The 22073-nt window shown below is 47.9% G+C and overlaps 1 protein-coding gene across 2 annotated transcripts in view; it reads left to right on the top strand.

Moving 5' to 3' along the window:
• Positions 1 to 22073, top strand: part of TMPRSS6 (transmembrane serine protease 6) — a 430707-nt gene that overhangs the window by 386792 nt on the left and 21842 nt on the right. For both annotated transcript variants that reach the window (XM_077452249.1, XM_077452250.1), the window contains one exon: positions 17423 to 17700. In XM_077452249.1, the coding sequence (XP_077308375.1) occupies positions 17423 to 17700 (278 nt within the window). The remainder of the gene's footprint in view (positions 1 to 17422; positions 17701 to 22073) is intronic.

The raw sequence follows: 22073 nt of genomic DNA on the forward strand, positions 1-22073 counted from the left end.
ACTGGAGGTGGTGGTACTGGAGGTGGGTGGTGGTGGTGGTACTGGAGGGGGGCTGGTGGTGGCACTGGAGGTGGGTGGCGGTGGTGGTACTGGAGGGGGATAGTGGTCCTGGAGAGGGGTGGCGGTGGTACTGGAGGGGGATGGTGGTCCTGGAGAGGGGTGGCGGTGGTACTGGAGGTGGGTGGCGGTGGTGGTACTGAAGGGGGGTGGCGGTCCTGGAGAGGGGTGGCGGTGGTACCGGAGGTGGGTGGCGGTGGTACTGGAGGGTGGGTGGTGGTACTGGAGGAGGGTGGCGATGGTACTGGAGAGGCATGGTGGTCCTGGAGAGGGGTGGCGGTGGTACTGGAGGTGGGTGACATGGTGGTGGTACTGGAGAGGGGGTGGCGGTGGTACTGGAGGGGGGGTGGCAGTGGTCCTGGAGGTGGGTGGTGGTGGCACAGTCTGGAGGGGGGATGGTGGCATTGGAGGGAGGGGTGGCGGCAGTCTGGAGGGGTGGTGGTGGCACAGTCTGGAGGGGTGGTGGTGGTGGCAGTCTGGAGGGGGGATGGTGGTGGCACAGTCTGGAGGGGGGGTGGTGGCACTGGAGGGGGGATGGTGGCATTGGAGGGAGGGGTGGCACTGGAGGGTGGGTGGTGGCAGTCTGGAGGGGTGGTGGTGGCACTGGAGGGGGGTGGTACGCTAGTGGCACTCGAGGGGTGGTGGTGGCACTAGAGGGGGCTGGTGGCACAGTCTGGAGGGGTGGTGAGGCACTAGAGGGGGGGTGGTGGTGGCACTGGAGGGGTGATGGCACAGTCCGGGGGGTGGTGGCACAGTCTGGAGGGGTGGTGGTGGGCTGGTGGTACTGGAGGGGGGGTGGTGGCACTGGAGGGGGGATGGTGGCATTGGAGGGAGGGATGGCACTGGAGGGAGGTGGTGGCAGTCTGGAGGGGTGGTGGTGGCACAGTCTGGAGGGGTGGTGGTGGGCTGGTGGTACTGGAGGGGGGGTGGTGGCACTGGAGGGGGGATGGTGGCATTGGAGGGAGGGATGGCACTGGAGGGAGGTGGTGGCAGTCTGGAGGGGTGGTGGTGGCACAGTCTGGAGGGGTGGTGGTGGTGGCACAGTCTGGAGGGGTGGTGGTGGGCTGGTGGCACTGGAGGGCGGGTGGTGACATTGGAAGGGTGGTGGCACTGGAGGGGGGTGGCGGTGGCACTGGAGGGGGGTGGTGGGCTAGTAGCACTCGAGGGGTGGTGGTGGCACAGTCTGGAGGGGGGGTGGTGGCACTGGAGGGAGGTGGGGGTAGCGGCACTGGAGGGGGATGGTGGTGGCACTGGAGGGGGATGGTGGTGGCACTGGAGGGGGGGTGGTGGGGGCACTGGAGGGGGGGTGGCACAGTCTGGAGGGGTGGTGGTGGCACAGCAGGGGGGGTGGGCTGGTGGCACTATGGTGGCACTGGAGGGGTGGTGGTGGCATTGGAGGGAGGGGTGGCACTGGAGGGGCGGTGGTGGCAGTCTGGAGGGGAAGTGGTGGAACAGTCCGGAGGGGGGTGGTGGAACAGTCTGGAGGGGTGGTGATGGCACTGGAGGGCGGGTGGCACAGTCTGGAGGGGTGGTGATGGCACTGGAGGGCGGGTGGCACAGTCTGGAGGGGTGGTGGTGGCACTGAAGGGGGTGGTGGGCTGGTGGCACTGGAGAGGGGGTGGTGGCACTGGAGGGGTGGTGGTGGCACTGGAGGGAGGTGGTGGCACAGTCTGGAGGGGGGTGGGGTGGAACAGTCTGGAGGAGGATGGGGTGGAACAGTCTGGGGAGGGGGGGATGGGGTGGAACAGTCTGGGGGGGGGAATGGGGTGGAACAGTCTGGGGGGGTGGGGTGGAACAGCCTGGGGGGGATGGGGTGGAACAGCCTGGGGGGGGATGGGGTGGAACAGCCTGGGGGGGGGATGGGGTGGAACAGTCTGGGGGGGGATGGGGTGGAACAGTCTGGGGGGGTGGTGGGCTGCTGGCACTGGAGGGGTGGTGGTGGCACTGGAGGGGCACTGGAGGGCAGGTGGTGCCGTGGTGGCACTGGAGGGGGGTGGCGGGCTGGCACAATCTGGAGGGGGGATGGCGACTTACCGCCAATCAATCGATGATGATCAATTCCCCCTCCTCAGAATCCTGCAGACTGCAGAGTGACACAAAGTTCCTCCACGAAGCGTGCCTCCACTCCTCCAGGAAAGCCTTGCTTCAGAGAGCTCCTCCCCCGCCTTCACTGAATTGGCTGTTTTTTTTGTGTTCGCCCCGCCTCCTACAGTCGCTCTGGATAGGCGGGGGCGGAGCCAACGGAGCACTTCTCTCACGCTGGTGAAGGAAGCCCCCCCCCCTCTCACCACGGCATGACAAGCGACAATGAATAACACCACACACGCACACCCCCGGCCGGACAGTCAGGTGGGCCCCTCGGGCGGCGGGCGGAGGGCGGCGGGCGGGCTGCCGGTGGGCCCCCTGAAGTGGCAGAGAATTACAGGGCCCAGTCGCACTTGCGACTGTTGCGACCCTGATAATTCCGCCACTGGTGGTAACCAAGGGAAGGGAATGTACAGGCGGGTAAGGGTTGGGGTGGATTGTAATACTTTCCATACACTAAACATATGGAAGGTTTGGTAGTCTCCTTCCTACACTACCAGGGATGGGCGAGCGCTGTTGACATGCTTTCCTGGCATTATGTTTTTTCCTTCTTTTTATCTGCTTCTTATGTTTTGCATTGTGAAGTACTGTTATGAATATGATGTCAATATCCTAATGCATTTGGCCTGTGTTCTTCTATGATATGAAGCTGTTCGTGCTTGTTATTTCCCTCCACTGTTCGATGTGCCAAAACTGTAAAAGTCAATTATTAATAAACTCGTTGTTGTTCATAAAAAAAAAAAAATTATCCAATAGATTTCGTTCCACTTCACAATTGTATCCCACTTGTTGTTGATTCTTCACAAAAAATTAAAATTTTATATCTTTATGTTTGAAGCCTGAAATGTGGCAAAAGGTTGAAAAGTTCAAGGGGGCTGAATACTTTCGCAAGGCACTGTATGTATATATATATATATATATATATATATATATATATATATATATATCCCCTGCATACAGTTTAGCTATATCTCACTGCAGGCCGTTCCTGGTGTACTCTTTCTAATATACTTCTGGCAGGCAGGTGATTCAGTTAGCTGCAGTATATTTAATAAATATAAATATATATATATATATATATATATATATATATATATAGCCACTGCATACAGTTTAGCTATAGCTCACTGCAGGCCGTTCCTGGTGTACTCTAAGTTTCGTTGGTGAAAATGGCAGGATAAGAGCGAGCTGCCACAAATTTGGAGTTAAGGAACCATAGGTGATCCAGGAAAATAGATCCTGGGGACCAGGAGAAGGATAAAATTGGACGACAGAAGATTAGTCAATCTTTGAGAGCTGTCTTTAATTAGGATAAGGATTCTGCTTCAGAATCAAAGTTAGAGAGGACCATTGTGGGTAGATCAGCGAGCCTTGGGTTTATTCCAAAGGGGGTTCTGCAGGCTCACTGGAGGTGGGCACTTGTTTGAGCCTGTGGAAGGGGCAGAGATTTCCATGTCTGCTTCTTGGGAGATTTTCACCCATGATGAAGTTGGAGAAGGAGTAATTTTGACCCTTAAATGAAAATTTCACTGCGAATGGGAAGGAGCATCTATACTTAATGTCCCTCTTTGCAGGGCTTGTAGAAGTGGTTTCAAAGACCTTCTGTGTTGGATAGTTGAAGGTGCGAGATTGGCAAAGATTTGTACAGGGTGACCTTGGCATGTCACCTGAGGTAGGGCTTGTGACTTCTTCATTATCGCTTCCTTGACTGTGTAAATGTTAGGTTTGGCGATGATGTCTCTGGGGGAGGGATCCTTCCTGGGTGGACCAAGTGATCTATGAGCTTTATCCAGCTCCAGACGGTGGCATGGGATGTTGGGGATCAGTGTTTGCATGAGGTGCTGTGTCGCAGAGGTGACATCCTGAATGGATTCAGGCAGGCCTCTGATCCTGAAGTTGTATCTCCTGGATCTATTCTCCAAGTCATCAATGCGGCACATAGCAGTATCTAATTGATCTTGGAGGGTGTGAAAAAGGTCAGAATTTTGACGTGAGTTTGCAGCCATCTGGTCTAATTTAGTTTCAATAGCTTCCATTCTGGATCCTATGTTGTGGAGGTCTGCTTTAATCTCCCCAGTGATTTTGGCTGCTGTACAGGCTAATTGCCTATCAAGGAGAGTAGACAATTTGAGGTAGAGATCCTCTGCGTTAAAAGTTTGATCTCTGGCAGGGGCATCATGGTGTGGAGAATCTGTGAATGTGGCCATTCCAGGCCCTTCAGGAGAGAAAAGTGAGTCTCCGAATGAGTGCCTGAGAAGCGACTCTGTGGAGGACGGGGAGAGGATCATATCCTGCTGGCAGTGTCCTTGTGGCCCGGGGCGAAAGTGTAGGTGGGCTGAGGAGATGACTTGCCTGTGATCCTTCTGAGCATCCATGAGGGAGACATAAGGCTGGTTAGCAGTTTCTGTTGCGGCGGTCATCTTGGTACACCCAGGCCGAGTGGAGGCTGAGAAGGCCGGCTCCAGGTTTTGCCTGGGAGTATGATTGAACATGCAAGGGTGTTATTTATGGGTACCGTGGGCAGTGCGCCTTGAAATCGTGGGTGCAATGCGGCTTGGGCTGGTGCTGTGGGTGCCGATCGGCCTGAGGTGGCGGAGCTCCGTGATTAAGCGTCCATTACGAATCCCTCGTGCACTGGTGTACTCTTTCTAATATAGTTCTGGCAGGCAGGTGATTCAGTTAGCTTTCTAACATAGTTCTGGCGCTGTACACAGTACTCTGCACCCTTAGTGCATTTGCTACTTCTTTTCTGGTGGTGTACACAGTACACAATACATACAGTGCACCCATAGTTGCTATTAGACTTCTGGTGGTGTACACAATACCGTGCACCCATAGTGCAGTTGCTACTACTTTTTGGTGGTGTACACAGTACACAATACAGTGTAGTGTGGTATTGCTAAACAAAATCCCCATCATGTCCGGAAGGCCACCAAGGAGAGGCAGACACTCACAGGCCATAAAAGAGGGCAAGCAGGCTCTGTGTCCACAGTGCTGGTCATGGACATGGTGCATCTTCTGCAGGTGGTCGTGGGGCATGCTTGTCTTTTTTTTCTGAAGCTAAGACAGGGGTAGAAAAATTGGGCCTTTGGTGGTGGTGAAGAAACAACACTGTAACCCCTCACAGATACTCTTGTTGGGTGCAGGGACATGCCCCTGTTAAACAGGGACAGATAAATTGGGCCTTAGGCAGTGGTGGTGGTGCCCTAAACCAAAAATATTGTTGGAAGCTAGCATCAGCAACGTTGAGGAGGAATAGGATAGTCACTCAGCATAGTCAGTCTTCAAGGGATCCCACATCCATAGAAAAATCAAGCAGTTACATCAGCATCAGGTGCTTGATAGCTGCTGCTGATCCAAGACTGATTCATTTTTATGAATGTGAGCCTATCAAGGGAGTCTGTGGACAGGTGCACTCTATGAGCCATTACAAACCCTCCATCAGTACTGAACGTGCATTTAGAAAGAACGCTGGATGCAGGACAGGCCAGTAGATCAATTGCATATTGAGCAAGTTCTGGCCAGTGGTCCATCCTCAAGATCAAGTAACCCAGTGGATGCTCTGTTGGAAAGGTCTCCAAGTCTGCTCTTGCCCCTATATATTCCTGCACCATGTAATACAGATGCTGGCAATGGTTGCTTGAATCGATCAGACGTTGGCTCTGAGGACTGAAAAATTGTCTAAAGGCATCAGTCAGCCAGCCACCTTCTCCACTGCTCTTCCTCTGACTGAACGAAGCTGTCATGATTATGCAGTAATCTTTGTCTGTCAGCCTACCTCTCCATGTTTTCACCTTTAGAGGCCAGCCACTCTCACCTGGCTACTTAAATAATCTCTTCTCAAAGCATGGCTCCACCCCAGCCCCTATCAGGGAACTCTATATTAACCTGTGCACTGCAAGCCTGCCTTGCTGATCAACCTTTGTGTGTTTAGCTTCCGTGTGCATCTTGCTGTGTCTTCTACGTCTGATTCCAGTTACCAATCTTGGCTTGTTCTCGACTATCCCTGCATACTTGTGACTCTGACCTTTGGCGTGTTCTATGTTTAGCCTTGTCTGCTAGTCGCCCCGACCTTTGGCTTATTCCCTTACTATCTCTGTCCTCCTGTAGCCTACTGTGGGCGTGAGCTAGGAGATCCTGAGGGTCATGACCTGGAGCCAGTTGCAGCTCAATCCATTCTCACCACTAGAGGCTCTGGTGAACATCTTCTGGCTCTTTGACTCCGCACCCTGGGGAATCTTACGCTCTAGCCCCTGTGGGATCTGTGTTGGTGTTCCAGCAGACCTGCCTTCCTTAACCACCTAGACTCCCATCCACAGCAGCCAGCTGTAGGGTCCACTACCTTTGCGGTGCACTCCTGAACCCAACGGTGTGCATCTGTCACCTGGCCTCAGGAGACCTGATACGTTGTTCAGCACCAGGAAATTGTAACCTCACAGGGTCTGGAAATGCATTGCACTAACCTTTCTTCGTGGCCTCCTGAAGATGTTTTATCCTCTGCTCCCTCTGCGAAGGCAGGATGAATTCTGCAACCTTACCCTTGTAACATGGATCAAGAAGGGTTGTTAGCCAGTAATGATTCCTTTTCTTTGATACCACAAATCCTAGGGTCCTTACGCTGCATGGCCTCCCTGATTCTGCAAAGCCTGCAAAAGTTTGCAGAGGCATTCGATTCTGAGTTCTCTGGGTCACTAGATCCGTAACAACCTCCTCCCAGCCACATACAACTCCTTGGGTTTCTAGGGACTGAAAACCATCCCAAGCCAAGCTCCCCTGACCCTGTCCTGGTACCATACTCACACAGGTACTCATTGATGTCCCTCTGCTGTGTGTACAGCCACTGCAGCATTGCCAGCATTGACTTTGACCTGGTGGACATGTCCCAAATGAGGTGGTTGGTGGACAAGTAGCATTCCCTTTGAATGTCAGCCAGCCAAGCACTGGCATTGTATGACTGTTGGAAATGACCACAGACTTTTCTGACCTGCCTCAGGAGATCTTGTAAGCCTGGGTACCTGCTCAAGAACCGTTGCACCACCAAATTCCGGACGTGAAGCTGGCGTGGCTTCAACTATCTCTGAGCCTGCCCCTGCAGAGCTGACAGAATATCTGCCCCAGTGTGGCTCCTGTCCCCTAAGCAGTGGTTTAACCTTAAACTACGTAGAGGGTTCTTTACTGTAAGAGTGGCAAGGATGTGGAATTCCCTTCCACAGGCTGTGGGCTCAACGGGGGGCATCGATAGTTTCAATAAACTATTAGATAAGCACTTGAACGACCTCAACATATATACAATGTAATACTGACATATAATCACACACATACAGTAGGTGACTGCGATATTGTGTCAATCTCGCCGCTTTTATCGGCAATTGACACTCTGCGAGCCCCGTCACGGGAGCCAGCGCCGAGCCGGCTCGCATCAGGAAAGGAAAAAATTTTATTTTCCTTTCCCGATAAGCGACGAGCATCGCTGACATTGAGGCCGGGTTCACACTGGTGCGGGGATCCATATTGGATTCCCGCCAATATCAGGCACTGTATTTGGTATGAATCCTAAGGGAGAACTCCACACCAAATTTAAAAAAAAAAGGTCATGGGTTCCCCCTCCTGAGGCATTACCAGGCCCTTGGGTCCAGTAGGGATTTTAAGGGGAATCCCCTACTCTGAAAAAAAAATGGTGTGGGGGTCCCCCAAAATCCATACCAGACCCCTATCCGAGCATGCAGCCGGCCGGTCAGGAAAGGGGGTGGGGACAAGCGAGCGGCCCCCCTCCTGAGCAGTACCAGGCCACGTGCCCTCAACATGGGGGGTGGGTGCTTTGGAGGATGCTGGGACTGTGACATCATAAGGGGGCGGGGTCACCAAGTGACATCAACTGGTGACCCCGCCCCTTGTTCCTATATGAGTCGCCGCACACCGCATCCCTGGCATTGCGGTCAGATAGAGCGTCGAGTCAACATCTCAAGAAGGAAGAACAACAGAAGAACGGAAGGCGGCCACGGCGGCAGAAGACCGGGCCACCACTAGTAAAAGAGCTGGAAGAAGAAGCGGTGGCCCGGCAAAAAGAACCGAAGAGGGGGACAAGACCCCCGAAGTCGGAAGAAGGGGCGGCGGTGACAGAAGACCGGCCTCCACTAGTAAAAGAGCTAAAGGAAGAAAGCAGAGGCTCGGCAACAAGAACCAAAAAGGGGGACAAGACCCCCGAAGTCAGAAGAAGACCCCCGGGCGGCGAGAAGACCCCCCAAGACAGAACACCACCGGAGCTGTGCAATAAACTATTTTTAACCCTTGTGTGTTGTGTTTTATTTACTTTTTTTCACCAGGTGAATGGATAGGGGTACATGGTACCCCCATACTCATTCACATAGGGTGGGGGCCGGTATCAGGGGGCCCCCTTCTTGAAGGGGGCTCCTGGATTCCGATAAGCCCCCCGCCCGCAGACCCCAAGAACCAACGGCCAGAGTTGTAGGGAAGAGGCCCTTGTCCTCATCAACATGGGGACAAGGTGCTTTGGGGTGGGGGGCTGCAGGGCGTCCCCTTCCCCCAAAGCACCCATCCACCATGTTGAGGGCACGCGGCCTGGTATGGCTCAGGAGGGGGGGTCGTTCGCTCATCCCCACCCCCTTTCCTGACCGGCCGGGCTGCGTGTTTGGATAGGGGTCTGGTATGGATTTTGGGGGGACCCCACGCCGTTTTTTTTCAGCATAGGGGATTCCCCTTGAAATACATACCAGACCTAAGGGCCTGGTATGCCCCGAAGGCATGCAGGCTTCATTAGTGAGGCGACATTATCGCCGCTCTCTCGTTCGCTACTATAGGAAAATGACATTGGCATTGGAAACACAATATTGGCGGCACCTACTGTAGGTTGGACTTGATGGACTTGTGTCTTTTTTCAACCTCACCTACTATGTAACTATGTAACTCATGCACCGCATGGCATCTTTTTGCCTGAGTGTTTGCTTGAACCCCTTGAACGATTACGGAGCACCACTGGTTCAGAGAACAAACCTGCAGAAGAGGCCATAGAGGAAGAAGAAGAGGAGGGGGTGGAGGAGAGAGCTGTGGCAGAATCACCACTAGCATTTTGGAGGCGTAGTGGCGGAACAAGCTTCAACAATACTGAATCCTGTCCTGCATCCTTTCCAGCTGCCAGCAGAGTTACCCAGTGCGCCGTGAAGGAAAGTTAACATCCCTGCCCATTCCTGCTAGACCATGAGTCTGCTGTAATATACACCTAATGCCGCGTACACACTTTCCGCCGGCACTTTTTCAGCGGACTAATACGGCGTACTAAGTCCGCCGAACTATCCGACGTACCTTTGAAATGAACGGACTCGCCCACACACGCAGAGGAAAGTCCGCTCATTTTGAGCGCGTCTCCAGGTAGCTTGGGCCAGCGAAGGAGGTGTCGCTGGCCCCGTCACCTGGTATGGACTTAAAGGGGAACCCCAACGCCGAAAAAATCGGCGTGGGGGTCCCCCCAGGTCCACATCAGACCCTTGTCCGAGCACGCTACCCGGCCGGCCAGGAAAGGGGGGGACGAGCGAGCCCCCCCTCCTGAGTTGTACCAGGCTGCATGCCCTCAACATGGGGGGGTGCCTTGGGGAAGGGGGGCCACCCCAAAGCACCTTGTCCCCATGTTGATGAGGACAAGGGCCTCTTCCCGACAACCCTGGCCATTGGTTGTTGGGGTCTGCGGGCGGGGGACTTATCGGAATCCGGGAGCCCCCTTTAATAAGGGGGCCCCCGGATACCGGCCCGCCACTCTATGTGAATGGTTGGTCTCGGCTCTCGAGTGCAAATAAAGGTTAGAGATTTGCACCCCCACGAAATCTCAATACATTTCAGACCTTTATTGATATTCAAAAATATACACAGAAATTGAATATAAAAAGGTACATCTTAAGTAATCCCACCAGACAGATGAATAGGGATGCGACAATGATTGTCCATTCAGGTCTGTCTAATGCGTCACTTTTCAACCCTCCTGGTAATACGGCACCAAATATTAATGTTTTCCGAGACTTAGTTGTTAAGGATCTCAATAATTTAACCACTTGCCGCCTGCCCTATAACAAAAGCACGGCGGCAAAGTGGTTTAAAAATCCTGACCGGACATCATATGACGTGATCAGGATTTTGAGCCGCTGCGCACCTCTGGGGGCGCGCATCGTGGCGATCGTTGTTGCGGGGCGTCAGTCTGACACCCTGCAACTACGATCTTGGTAAACAGTCTCCAACAGAGACTCTTTACCACGTGATCAGCCGTGTCCAATCATGGCTGATCACAGTGTAAATAGGAAGAGCCGGTGATCGGCTTTTCCTCACTCGCGTCTGTCAGACGCGAGTAGAGGAGAGCCGATCGGCTGCTCCTCTGACAGGGGTGTCTGTGCCGATCGATTATCAGCACAGCCCCCCCACGGATGCCCACACTGGACCACCAGGGACACCACCAGGGATACCCAGCACAATGTATGCCACCCTAGACCACCAGGGATTCCAGTCAGTGCCCACAATAGATGCCAATCAGTGCCCACAATAGATGCCAATCAGTGCCCACAATGGGCATCACTGATTGGCATGCATTATTGTTTGGCACTGATTGGCATCCATTAGTACAGTATAAAACAATACAATGCCACCTATCAGTGCCCATCTGTGCCACCTATCAGTGCCCATCCGTGCCCATCTGTGCCACCTATCAGTGCCCATCCGTGCCCATCTGTGCTGCCTATCCATGCCCATCTTTGCTGCCTATCCATGCCCATCTGTACCACCTGTCCATGCCAATCCATGCCAGCTATCAGTGCCAATTTGTGCTACCTATCAGTGCCCATCCGTGTCGCCCATCAGTGCCGCCTATCAGTGCCGCCTATAAGTGCCACATATCAGTGTCCATCAATGCCACCTCATCAGTGCCACTTCATTGGTGCCACCTCATCGGTGCCCATCAGTGCCGCCTTATCAGTGCTCATCAGTGTAGTCCCATCAGTGCCCATCAGTGAAGGAGAAAACGTACTTATTTACAAAGTTTTGAAACTGAAACAAAAAAAACATTTTTTTTCAAAATTTTCGGTATTTTTTTATTTGTTTAGCAAAAAATAAAAACCGTAGAGGTGATCAAATACCACCAAAAGAAAGCTCTATTTGTGGGGGAAAATTATAAAAATTTCATTTGGGTACAGTGTAGCATAACCGCGCAATTATCATTCAAAATGCGACAGCGCTGAAAGCTGAAAATTGGTCTGGGCAGGAAGGTGTTTAAGTGCCCTGTATTGAAGTGGTTAAAATTGAAATCAGTCCAACCCCAACAGGATTTTAAAATAGGATTGGATTTATTGTGTAACAGGAAGGACATAGTGGTCCGGCCTGCAGATAAAGGAGGGACTATTGTAGTCTTGGATAAAGAGATGAATGCACAAGAAATGGCTAGGATCTTATCAGATCCGGATACATATCTCCCGCTACTTTTGGATCCAATGATCAGATTTAAACTGGAATTAAAAGAACTTGTTGAGAAAGGCTTCGATATGGGCATCTTGAACAAAAAAGAGAGAGAACATCTAGTATCTTTGGCCCCCCGTTTACCAGTTATTTACTCATTGCCTAATATTCACAAATCTATGACTAACCCTCCGGGATGGCCCATCATCAGTGATGTTGATTCTATCACATCCCATATAGGGAAGTATATCGATTGCTATCTGCAACCACTGGTGATGGGTACACCACCCTCTTTCTTAAAATACACTAAACATGTCATTAATGTCCTGCACACTGTAGAGTAGAAACCTACCTACCTATTGGTAATGGCTGATGTTGACTCTTTATATAGGGCTATCTCGCACCAATTAGGTTATGAGGCGGTACCAGACATTTTATCCCAGGATACCACAATTTCAACCACCCGATGGAATTTTATTCTTGGGTTACTTGACTTTTCAATGATGCACAATCATTTTCGGCACAATGGTGCCTATTTTTTTACAAATTAAAGGGGTGGAGCGAAATTTGCTCTGAGCATGGCCAACCTCTTTATGTCCAAATTGGAGGAGGACATGTTTTTCGACAATAAACGACCAGAGCTGATAGCCTGGAAAAGGTTTATTGATGACATTTTGTTCATAAGGGATGGTGACATCCCATCTGTACAGTTATTCCTTACCCATCTGAATAACAATAACCAAGGTATTGCCCTTAGCTACAAAGCAAGCCACACCGAAATCCATTTCTTGGATCTAAGGATCTCAGTTGTGGATAATAAAATCATTACCACAACTTTTTTCAAGAAAACAGACAGGAATGGATATATCCCTCTGCACTCCTGCCACCACCACTCCTGGTTGGCGGCAGTACCAAAGGGCCAATTCCTGTGCTTGAAACACAACTGTACCAACTTGGAAGATTACCACAAGGAAGCATTTTAAAAAAACAGATTTTTGTCCAAGGGATATGATAACAAAACCCTCGACTTTGTTATAACAGAAGTGGGTAACAGGGACCACCAGAAATTATTGGGTGATAAACCTCTCAAAGTTGAAAGCACTGAAAATGATGGTCTGGCTTTTATTACAACCTTCTCTAGTCAACATTGGGCCATTAAGAGTATCCTAAAGAGACATTGGCCAGTGATAAAAAATTATCGTGTTCTGGGCTCTCTCTTGTCGGACAGACCCAATGTCATCTTTAGAGGAGCTACGAATTTGAGGAATACAATAGTTCCTAACGTCCCAGACCCCAAAAGAAACCTACTTTTTTTGGTGACCTTAAGGCTTTTTATCCTTGTGGTAAATGTAGAGCCTGCAAACTGAACATTGAGCGGGGTAGAAGATTCACTGAGTTTACCTCAACGGGCACTGTGCTCACTTACCCCATACGAACGTTCATCACATGTTCAACTAAGTGCGTAGTCTATCTTCTTAAGTGTCCTTGTGGCCTGAAATATGTGGGGGCGCACCATTCGCATGTTACACATAAGGCTCAGTGAATATATAACTAACATCTGTAAGGGCTTTGATAAACATAACGTCTCTAAACATTACAATTTAAAGCATAACCGTGACCCCAGGGGGACAACTTTTCTTGCCATAGAAAGGTATGTATCTCATCAGCGTGGCAGCAATGGGAAGCACTCTCGAGACCCGAGACCAACTGGATACACAAATTGGGGTCCCACATCTCTGGGGGACTTAATGTGGAGTGGGGCATAAACTGTTTTAGTGATAAAGGTTGATGTTCTCCTCCTATGAGCTCAGTCCAGTGTTGGTATGTTCCTTGCTTTTATTGAAAATAAACCCTTTTTATTTTTATTTTTACTGTCATTTTATTATTATGTACAATTAGTGATTTCCTTGACTGGTTTCCTCTATTAAAATCTCTTTGTTTAAAAGATATATGATATTACATTGTCGGTAGATTATTGGCAATGTCTGGCAGCTAGCCTATTTTCTTAATTGTATTTATATTTTATAACCACTAGATGGTGGCATATATTTACATCTGCTGCCTTTCTGGCAGCAAGCCTAGTTTATTAATTGTATTTATATTTTGTTACCACTAGATGGTGGCACATATTTACATCTGCTTCCTTTGGCCTGCTTGACACACGGCCTGGTGTTTACATATAAGGATGTGTTCCTCCCCCGTCCTATGATGTTTTCTTTTGATCTAGCTTTTTTTGGGTCTAATTATCCCCAGCCTATGGCAGGGCTTCCATTCCTTGCCAATGGACTATATAAACTCTTGGTGCAAGCATGTGGGCATACCCCTGATGACGACAGATTTTGACGGAACAATTGTCAGGTAGCCCCGCCCACATGCCCTGCGCACGCACAATCACATTTTAAACCTCCGTACACAGGATTCTTTTACTTGCTAGCATCTCTTTGTTTTTAACTTGTTTTTATGCTAATTAGAGACTCGTTGGAGTCCTCAAACAGCACTGTAATCTATTTACTCCAATAAATTCTTTGATGAGACAGTATTACACAATTTGGAGCATTTTATTTGCATGATTTGCACTACCTTTACACATTTGGGATACATGCCGTGATTGACCATCTGAGACACAGAGGTTACTAAGAGACACCCGTGAGATCTGGGAAACCCAGGAGATCTGAAGTTCCATGGTGGGGATCTGTGATCCCATTTGTGCTTTCTGACCTCCCTGAGTAAGGGAAGTCGTTGGCGATCCGGTAAGCCTTTCATCTTACTAGAGGTGACTGGTCTCATTGGGTCAAGCACTTATGTAAAGTCACATCATTTATATGAAGATTATTCAGTAACTTTTATGGACTTTCTTTAACAATATTTTCACCATATTTTTGCACTTTATTGTAGCACTTTTTTATATGATATTTCTGTTTGTTCATTCCTTAGTTCTGTTTGATATATGCAAGTTTATTAATTGGCACGTGGTATATTCAGTGATTGTAATATTTTTTCTATGTCACTTTGATATCATTTTTTTTTTTTTTGTACATTTGCACTTTAAAGGTATCGCAAATACTCATACACATTTGATGGCACAAGCGCTGCACTCTTTTTTCCTTATTTTGTTTCTGTGCCCAGTATCTGGGTTATGGTGTTCAGCTGCTGTTTGATGCTATTTTTATACTGAGTGCGGATATCTACCTACCTACATTTACTTTTTATCTTAGTGTATTTCTTTTCATTGAATTTGTAGATTTAAAGCGGTTGTAAACCCTTACAAACCACTTTGACCTACAGGTAAGCCTAGATTAAGGCTTACCTATGGGTCCAAGAAATATCTCTTAAACCTATACGGTTTAGGAGATATTTGCCTGAAGACAGGCACCGCTGTCTATGGTGCATGCGCCGTAGACAGCGGTGCGCAGGCGCACTGAGCGCGGCATCTTCAAAGATGGAGATGCCGCACGTGTCGGCTCCCGTGCGCATGCGCGGGAGTGACGTCATTGCGGCGGAGCTGCGAGACCCACCGAGAAGATGGATGCGCCGGACTACAGGGGACAGCGGTGACTTCGCTGGCTCCTGTGTCAGGTAAGTGACACATAATGGACTACTATGTGATGCATAGTAGTCCATTATGCTTTGCCTTTGCAGGGAATGAAAGAGGAAGTAAACCCATCAGGGTTTACTTCCTCTAAGTATTGAATCATTTTGAATGGTTGTAAATGTAACTCCTAAACCTTAAGCTGGCCATAGATGATTTGAACTATGTATGGGCAGGCTGAATATACCCAAGCTGATCGATCTACAACCAACCTCCCAGATTTTACATGCGATTATTGCCTGTGGATGCTATAAGCACTAGCAATAAACACAATGGCTCTGAAGGAGGGATTTCCCTGTCAACATTGCCTGTGTTGATGGAGAAATCAATCAAAATCATGTGGCCGGCCTTAGTTGTTTTAAGCCAGAGCTAAAGGCCCTTATCAATGGTTCTATGCTTCTACAATGTTCTGCAATGTTCAGGACTACTTAAGTATAATACCACTTAATTCCACATTAGATAAATGTACAGCTGTGTACACACGACTGCACGTTCTGATAGAAAAGGTCCGACAGTCTTCCCGACATACTTTTGACGGACTTTCGAACTTGCCTACACACGAACGGACTAAAGTTAATTCGAAAGTCTGTTCGCTTTGAACGTGATGACGTACAATGGGACTAGAAAAGGAAGTTCAATAGCCAGTAGCCAACTGGCCAGCTGGCCTTGCATCGTATTTGGTCCGTTGGACCAGCATACAGATGAACGGTTTTCCCAATAGGAATTGAGTCCGTTGGACAGATTTGAAACATGTTCCAGACTATCCCACACACGATCAGACTATCTGACGGAATGATATTGTCAGACTTTTTCTGCCGGAAAGTCCAGTCGTTTCTAAGCGGCATTAGAGTTTAGACCTCACTAGTAATGTCTGAGGCACATTTACTGTTGGTAAAAATATCTGTAAAAAAGCTAAAGTTAAACCATTGCCCATAGAAATCAGATTGATTGCATTATTCTTCTGGTGCAGTCTAATTGAAGGATATCTTTGGTTTCACACTCTGTGGACAAGTTGGAATGTGAATTGAAACTTGAGGACCAATTCTGACCATAGTTTTCTTAAAGGATAAGTTCACCATTTGTAACATGTTACATGTTACAGCCATGCAACATGTTACAAATGTACCAGCAAATCACTGTATTAAGCAAAATACGATCAGAATTTGTAAACAATTGGTGATTATTTTTTTCATAAAAAGGCCCCAAAAAGTTTGTTTATGCAAAACTTTTATGTCAGTCTTGGATAAAGAAATAAAGGGTTAAACCCCCTATCAGGCATTTTTTTTGCTTTCTGTGTCTCCCCCCCCCCCCCCCCTCTCTCCTAGGAAGATGCAACCAACAATGAGCAGAAATATCCCCAAATTGAGGAGAATTTGTGTCTTGGTTTTCATTGAAATAGTCCCTATTGGAAGACTTCCCCTCTGGTGACAACTCAAACTTTTTGGATTCCCCATACAGGATAGTGGTCACCAGGACAAATAGATGAGTGAATTTCCCCAGAGCAGTCACAGACAGCAATAAAAAACTGACAGAAGCTCTCAGGCAGTGATGGCGAACCTTGGCACCCCAGATGTTTTGGAACTACATTTCCCATGATGCTTATGTACTCTGCAGCGTAGTTGAGCATCATGGGAAATGTAGTTTCAAAACATATGAGGTGCCAAGGTTCGCCATCACTGGTCTAAGGCATGGGTACTCAACCTGTGGTCCTCCAGCTGTTGCTGAAATCCCATGAGACATTGCAAGGCTGACAGTTACAAGCATGACTGCCAAAGGCAGAGGCATGATGGGACTTGTAGTTCCGAAACAGCTAGAGGGCCTCAGGTTGAGCACCCATGGTCTAAGGCTTCCCTACTTTATCCAAAATGTAAAAAAATAAATCTTCACACACTTAAAGGCTAGATTCACATCTCTGCGGGTGGGGAATGTGTGCAAATCGCCTACATTCACAACCCACAGAGAAACACACTGCGCTTTAGCCGATCCATGAGGGTGACATTAATTTTAATGGCACCCCCACGCATTGTCAATCCTGGCATGTTTTCATGTGCACTAAACAGCATTTTAAACAAGCATCGGGGACTTCTGTCCCTATGTTTCTTGCAGGTAGGGCAGCCAGTTGAAATGAATGGGCTGCTCCACCTGCAACGTGCACAAGCCTATCTGAGATCTATCACCTATCATCTGTTCTATTTACAGTTTCTCACAATTAACACATTTATCACCCTTGATTCCATGTTGCAGAAACTCTATTGCTGAGGCCTGGACAGTGATCCTGGGGAAGGTGGATCTAAAACAAAGCAATAGCCAGAAGGAGATGGCTTTCAAATTCACGCAGTTAATCCCTCACCCTTATTATGATATGGATGGACAAGATTATGATATTGCACTCGCAGAGCTTGACCACCCTGTGCCTCTTACGTCTCCCCATGTGCAACCTATTTGTGTTCCTGCCAGTACCCACCATTTCCCTGTTGGTTCCACTTGCTGGGTCGCAGGTTGGGGAGCAGCTTATGACAAGGGTAAGTAACACATCGTTTTTGCAATCAAATGTGTGATATGTACTGTAAATGCCAAAAACCCCTTTTTCGAGTTATACTCAGTTGTGTATTTAAGCTGTGTACTTACTGTTTACTACAAAACTTTCGTTAGGACTAACCTTAGCTGGGATCATTTGCAAAATGCTGGATGAATGAGTAAAATGCATATTGATGTAAAACTGAGTAATTTAAATGGAACCTATACAAAGGTCCAACAAAAACATCATGCTTGGTTTTGTGGATCCAAAGATATAAGCAGCAACTAACTAGACATGTGCACACTGAAATATTTTGTTTCAGAATTTCGGCTTTGTCCGAAAAATACATTTATTTAGTTTAAAAATGCATTTGTTCGAAAATCCGAAATTAATTAAGGTAAAATCTGTCAACTGAAGGCTTATGGTGTCTGTCGGATGTTCTAAGAAGATTAGACGAAGCAGCTAAACTATACAATGCCACGATCGTACATTCCCGGCCGAATGCCCCGCCCACAAGCTATAGTAGAATTCTAATGTTTGACTAGTAATGACTAGTAATAATTATAATTATTATTATTATTATTATTAATTATCACTAGTCAAACAACATTAGAATTCTTCTTTATTCTTCTATATGGACGAAGCATTTGACCATAAATGTTCGCTCGCGGCAATCGTATGTTTTTAGCTGCTTCGTTGAATCTTGAGGTCTCTATAATGTCAAATCTTTTCTCTTTATGTCGAATAATCTTGGACTAATACAGTTAGGTTAGGCATTCAACTGCAGGTTCGATAGATACAGATTGCTATTGTCACTGTCATGTTGAATCTTCTATCTATCCATATCAAACTGTTGTCGCAACGATACGAAAATATAATGGATACGAAGATAAAGCATTTTTTTATTTCGGATCTTTTGTATTTCGTATTGTGTGCATTCGTTATCGTTTGTTTAGACAAAAATCGCTGAAATTTGCAAGAAAACGAATGCACATGTCTGCAACTGATTATTTTCATAATCGATTAGTTGGTCAATTATTGTTTTAATTAATCGATTAAAACCTCAAAAAAGTGTGGTGTATAATTTAGTTAAAATGTAAAGTTTACAAAAAGACCATTTGTTCTTGAATATCTATATGCAGTGGTAAATATAAATAACCAGCTATATGGTTGGGGAACAAAATATTGAATCCACTCTGAGAATAACAGACAGAAGAGATACACAGCGGGTAAAATAAGTATTGAACACATCACGTATATTTCTAAAGGTGCTATTGACATGACATTTTCTCCACATGTCTCTAACAACCCATGCAACCAATACATACTAAGAGACCAAAACAAATAAGTTCAAAAATGAAGTTATGTGTAATAAAATAGAATGATGCAGGGAAAAAGTACTGAACACAGGAAGAAAGGGAGGTGCAAAAAGGCATGGAAAGCCAAGACACCAGCTGAAATCTATCAGCTGGTTCAGTCTCAATTGACGGCCTATAAAAAGGTGTCTCATTACCAAAGTGTCACACAAGAAACATCTCACGATGGGTAAAAGCAAAGAGTTCTCTCAAGACCTTCCACATATCCCATGGTACATTTCTGCTGGCAAGCAGTGTGGCCTGTACTGACTCTCAGCACCTCTGTAGTTCAGAAGGCAGGCTCTGTGAATTCTGTGACACATAAGTGTCTACACACAGGCCATAGTGAATATGTGTCACAGAATTCAAGCAGGTAAATATGTATGGATCTTTACAAAGTGGCAACATTGCCCATATTATTAGGACTAGGCTAGAAATAATTGAAATTCGATGTGGAAATGAATATAAAATTTTACATTTTGACCATAGATATTTACTATTTACACCTTAAAGCGGTTGTATACCCGCTGAATTATTTTTTATTTTTTTCTCACCTGCAAAGCAAAAGGCATAATGAAATACCTTAGAACGAGGCCCCGAAATCTGTCCCGATCCACGCCGAGGGAGCTGACGCGTTCCCTCAGCGTTTCTTCTGGGTATCGTGGCTCCGGCCACTCACGCATGCGCGTGGGAGATTTCTCTCCAGCAGGGTCCGGCGTCTGCCGGGCTTCCAGCCGGGAATCTCCTGTGCGCATGCGCCGCTGCAGTCAGAGGGGAATATATATATATTTTTTTACCTACAAGTAAGCCTTATTATAGGCTTTCCTGTAGGTAAATGTCCCCAATTTGGCTATACAACCACTTTAACCGGTTCCCGACCGAGTCCTGTAAATATACGTCGGAAGAATGGCAGGGCTGGGCAAAATAACGTACGGGTACTTTGGATGGCCCGCTGTGCACGCACGCGGCGAGAGCTCCGTGACTGTGGTTGTGGGTCCCGCGGACTTGATTGCCATGGGAATACCCAAGATCGTGTGTCATGGAGCTCAAGAACAGGGACATGCCGATGTAAACAGCATCTCCCCGTTCTGCCTAATGACAGCACACTGATCGTCTGCTCCCTGTCATCGGGAGCAGCGATCAGTGTTGTCACATACAGCCACACCCCCATACAGTTAGAAACACGCCCCTAGGAACACTTAACCCCTACACTGCCACCTAGTGGTTTACCCCTTCACTGCCAGTGACATTTTTACAGTAATCAATGCAATTTTATAGCATCGATCGCTGTATGGATGCCAATGGTCCCAAAAATGTATCAAAATTGTCCGACGTGTCCGCCAAAATGTTGCAGTCATGATGAAAATCGCTGATCGCCACCATTACTAGGCTGCATTTATTTGCTTTCTCAAGTGTTTGTCCCTCTGTTTTTACCTGGTGGTCGGGCTTGCAATACACCTCCTGCATTAGAGTTCCCCCACTCTAGATGAAGAAGCACAAGGACACCTTTGGACAGCCGCATTATCAGTTTGGGGGAAGGGAAGTGTTAGATGTACTAGCAGATTTAGGTGCACAAACAAGATGAAGCCAAACTCCAGCCTACGCTATTTAACCACTTAACAACCGCCCTATAGCTGAATGATGGCTACAGGGCGGTTTCATAACTCTGGGAGGCCGTCATATGACGTCCTCCCAGAATTCTGCTCTCGTGCGCCCCCTGGGGCGTGCACTTGAGAGCATCCGTGACCGCCAGGTCCACAGGACCCGGCGCATCACGGATCATGGTAAACGGCCGCTCATCGCGGCCATTTACCACGTGATCGCTCCGTGAAATGACGGAGTGATCACTTGTAAACAAACTGGCGTCATGTTATGACGCCGGTTCCTCCCTCCCCTCTCTGTACCGATCGGTACAGCAGAGGGAGAAGAGATCGGTGTCAGCAGCGATGTGGGCTGCATCTGCAGTGCCCTCATCGCTGCTCATCGAAATGTAACCCCTCAATTCCCTGCCAATACTCTGCAATACCAGCCAATACTCTGCAATACCCGCCAATACTCTGCAATACCCGCCAATACTCTGCAATACCCGCCAATACTCTGCAATACCCGCCAATACTCTGCAATACCCGCCAATACTCTGCAATACCCGCCAATACTCTGCAATACCCGCCAATACTCTGCAATACCAGCCAATACTCTGCAATACCAGCCAATACTCTGCAATACCAGCCAATACTCTGCAATACCAGCCAATACTCTGCAATACCAGCCAATACTCTGCAATTCCCCCCAATACTCTGCAATACCAGCCAGTACTCTGCAATACCAGCCAGTACTCTGCAATACCAGCCAGTACTCTGCAATACCAGCCAGTACTCTGCAATACCAGCCAGTACTCTGCAATACCAGCCAGTACTCTGCAATACCCCGCAATACCAGCCAATACTGTGCAATACCCCCCAATACTCTGCAATACCACCAATACTCTGCAATACCCCGCCAATACTCTGCCATAAATTGCCATACCCAGCCATACTTGGAGATACTCTGCAATACTCAGCTATACTCGGTGATACCCTGCAATACCCAGTCATAGATGTCCCCCCCCCCCCCCGCCCTCCGGTGCTGCTACCGACTCGCAATACGATCAAAGCCAGAATCTTTTTTTTAATTATTATTATTTCAGGCTTCTCAGCCTAGAGGTGAGATGTGGGGTCTTACTGACCCCATATCTCACTGTAAAGAGGACCTGTCATGCCATATTCCTATTACAATGGATGTTTACATTCCTTGTAATAGGAATAAAAGTGATCAAAAAAAATATTTTTGGGGAAAAAAATGTCAAACAAAAATAAAGTAAAATGAACAATAAATTTTTTTTTTTTTTAAAGCTCCCCTGTCCCCATGTGCTCGCATGCAGAAGCGAACGCATACGTAAGTCCCGCCCACATATGAAAACGGTGTTCAAACCACACATGTGAGGTATCGCTGCGAACGTTAGAGTGATAGCAATAATTCTAGC

Source organism: Lithobates pipiens, unplaced genomic scaffold (genome assembly GCF_037356315.1).
Source record: "Lithobates pipiens isolate NorthernLeopardFrog02 unplaced genomic scaffold, aLitPip1_a1.2 Scaffold_23, whole genome shotgun sequence".
In the NCBI taxonomy this organism is placed as follows: domain Eukaryota; kingdom Metazoa; phylum Chordata; class Amphibia; order Anura; family Ranidae; genus Lithobates; species Lithobates pipiens.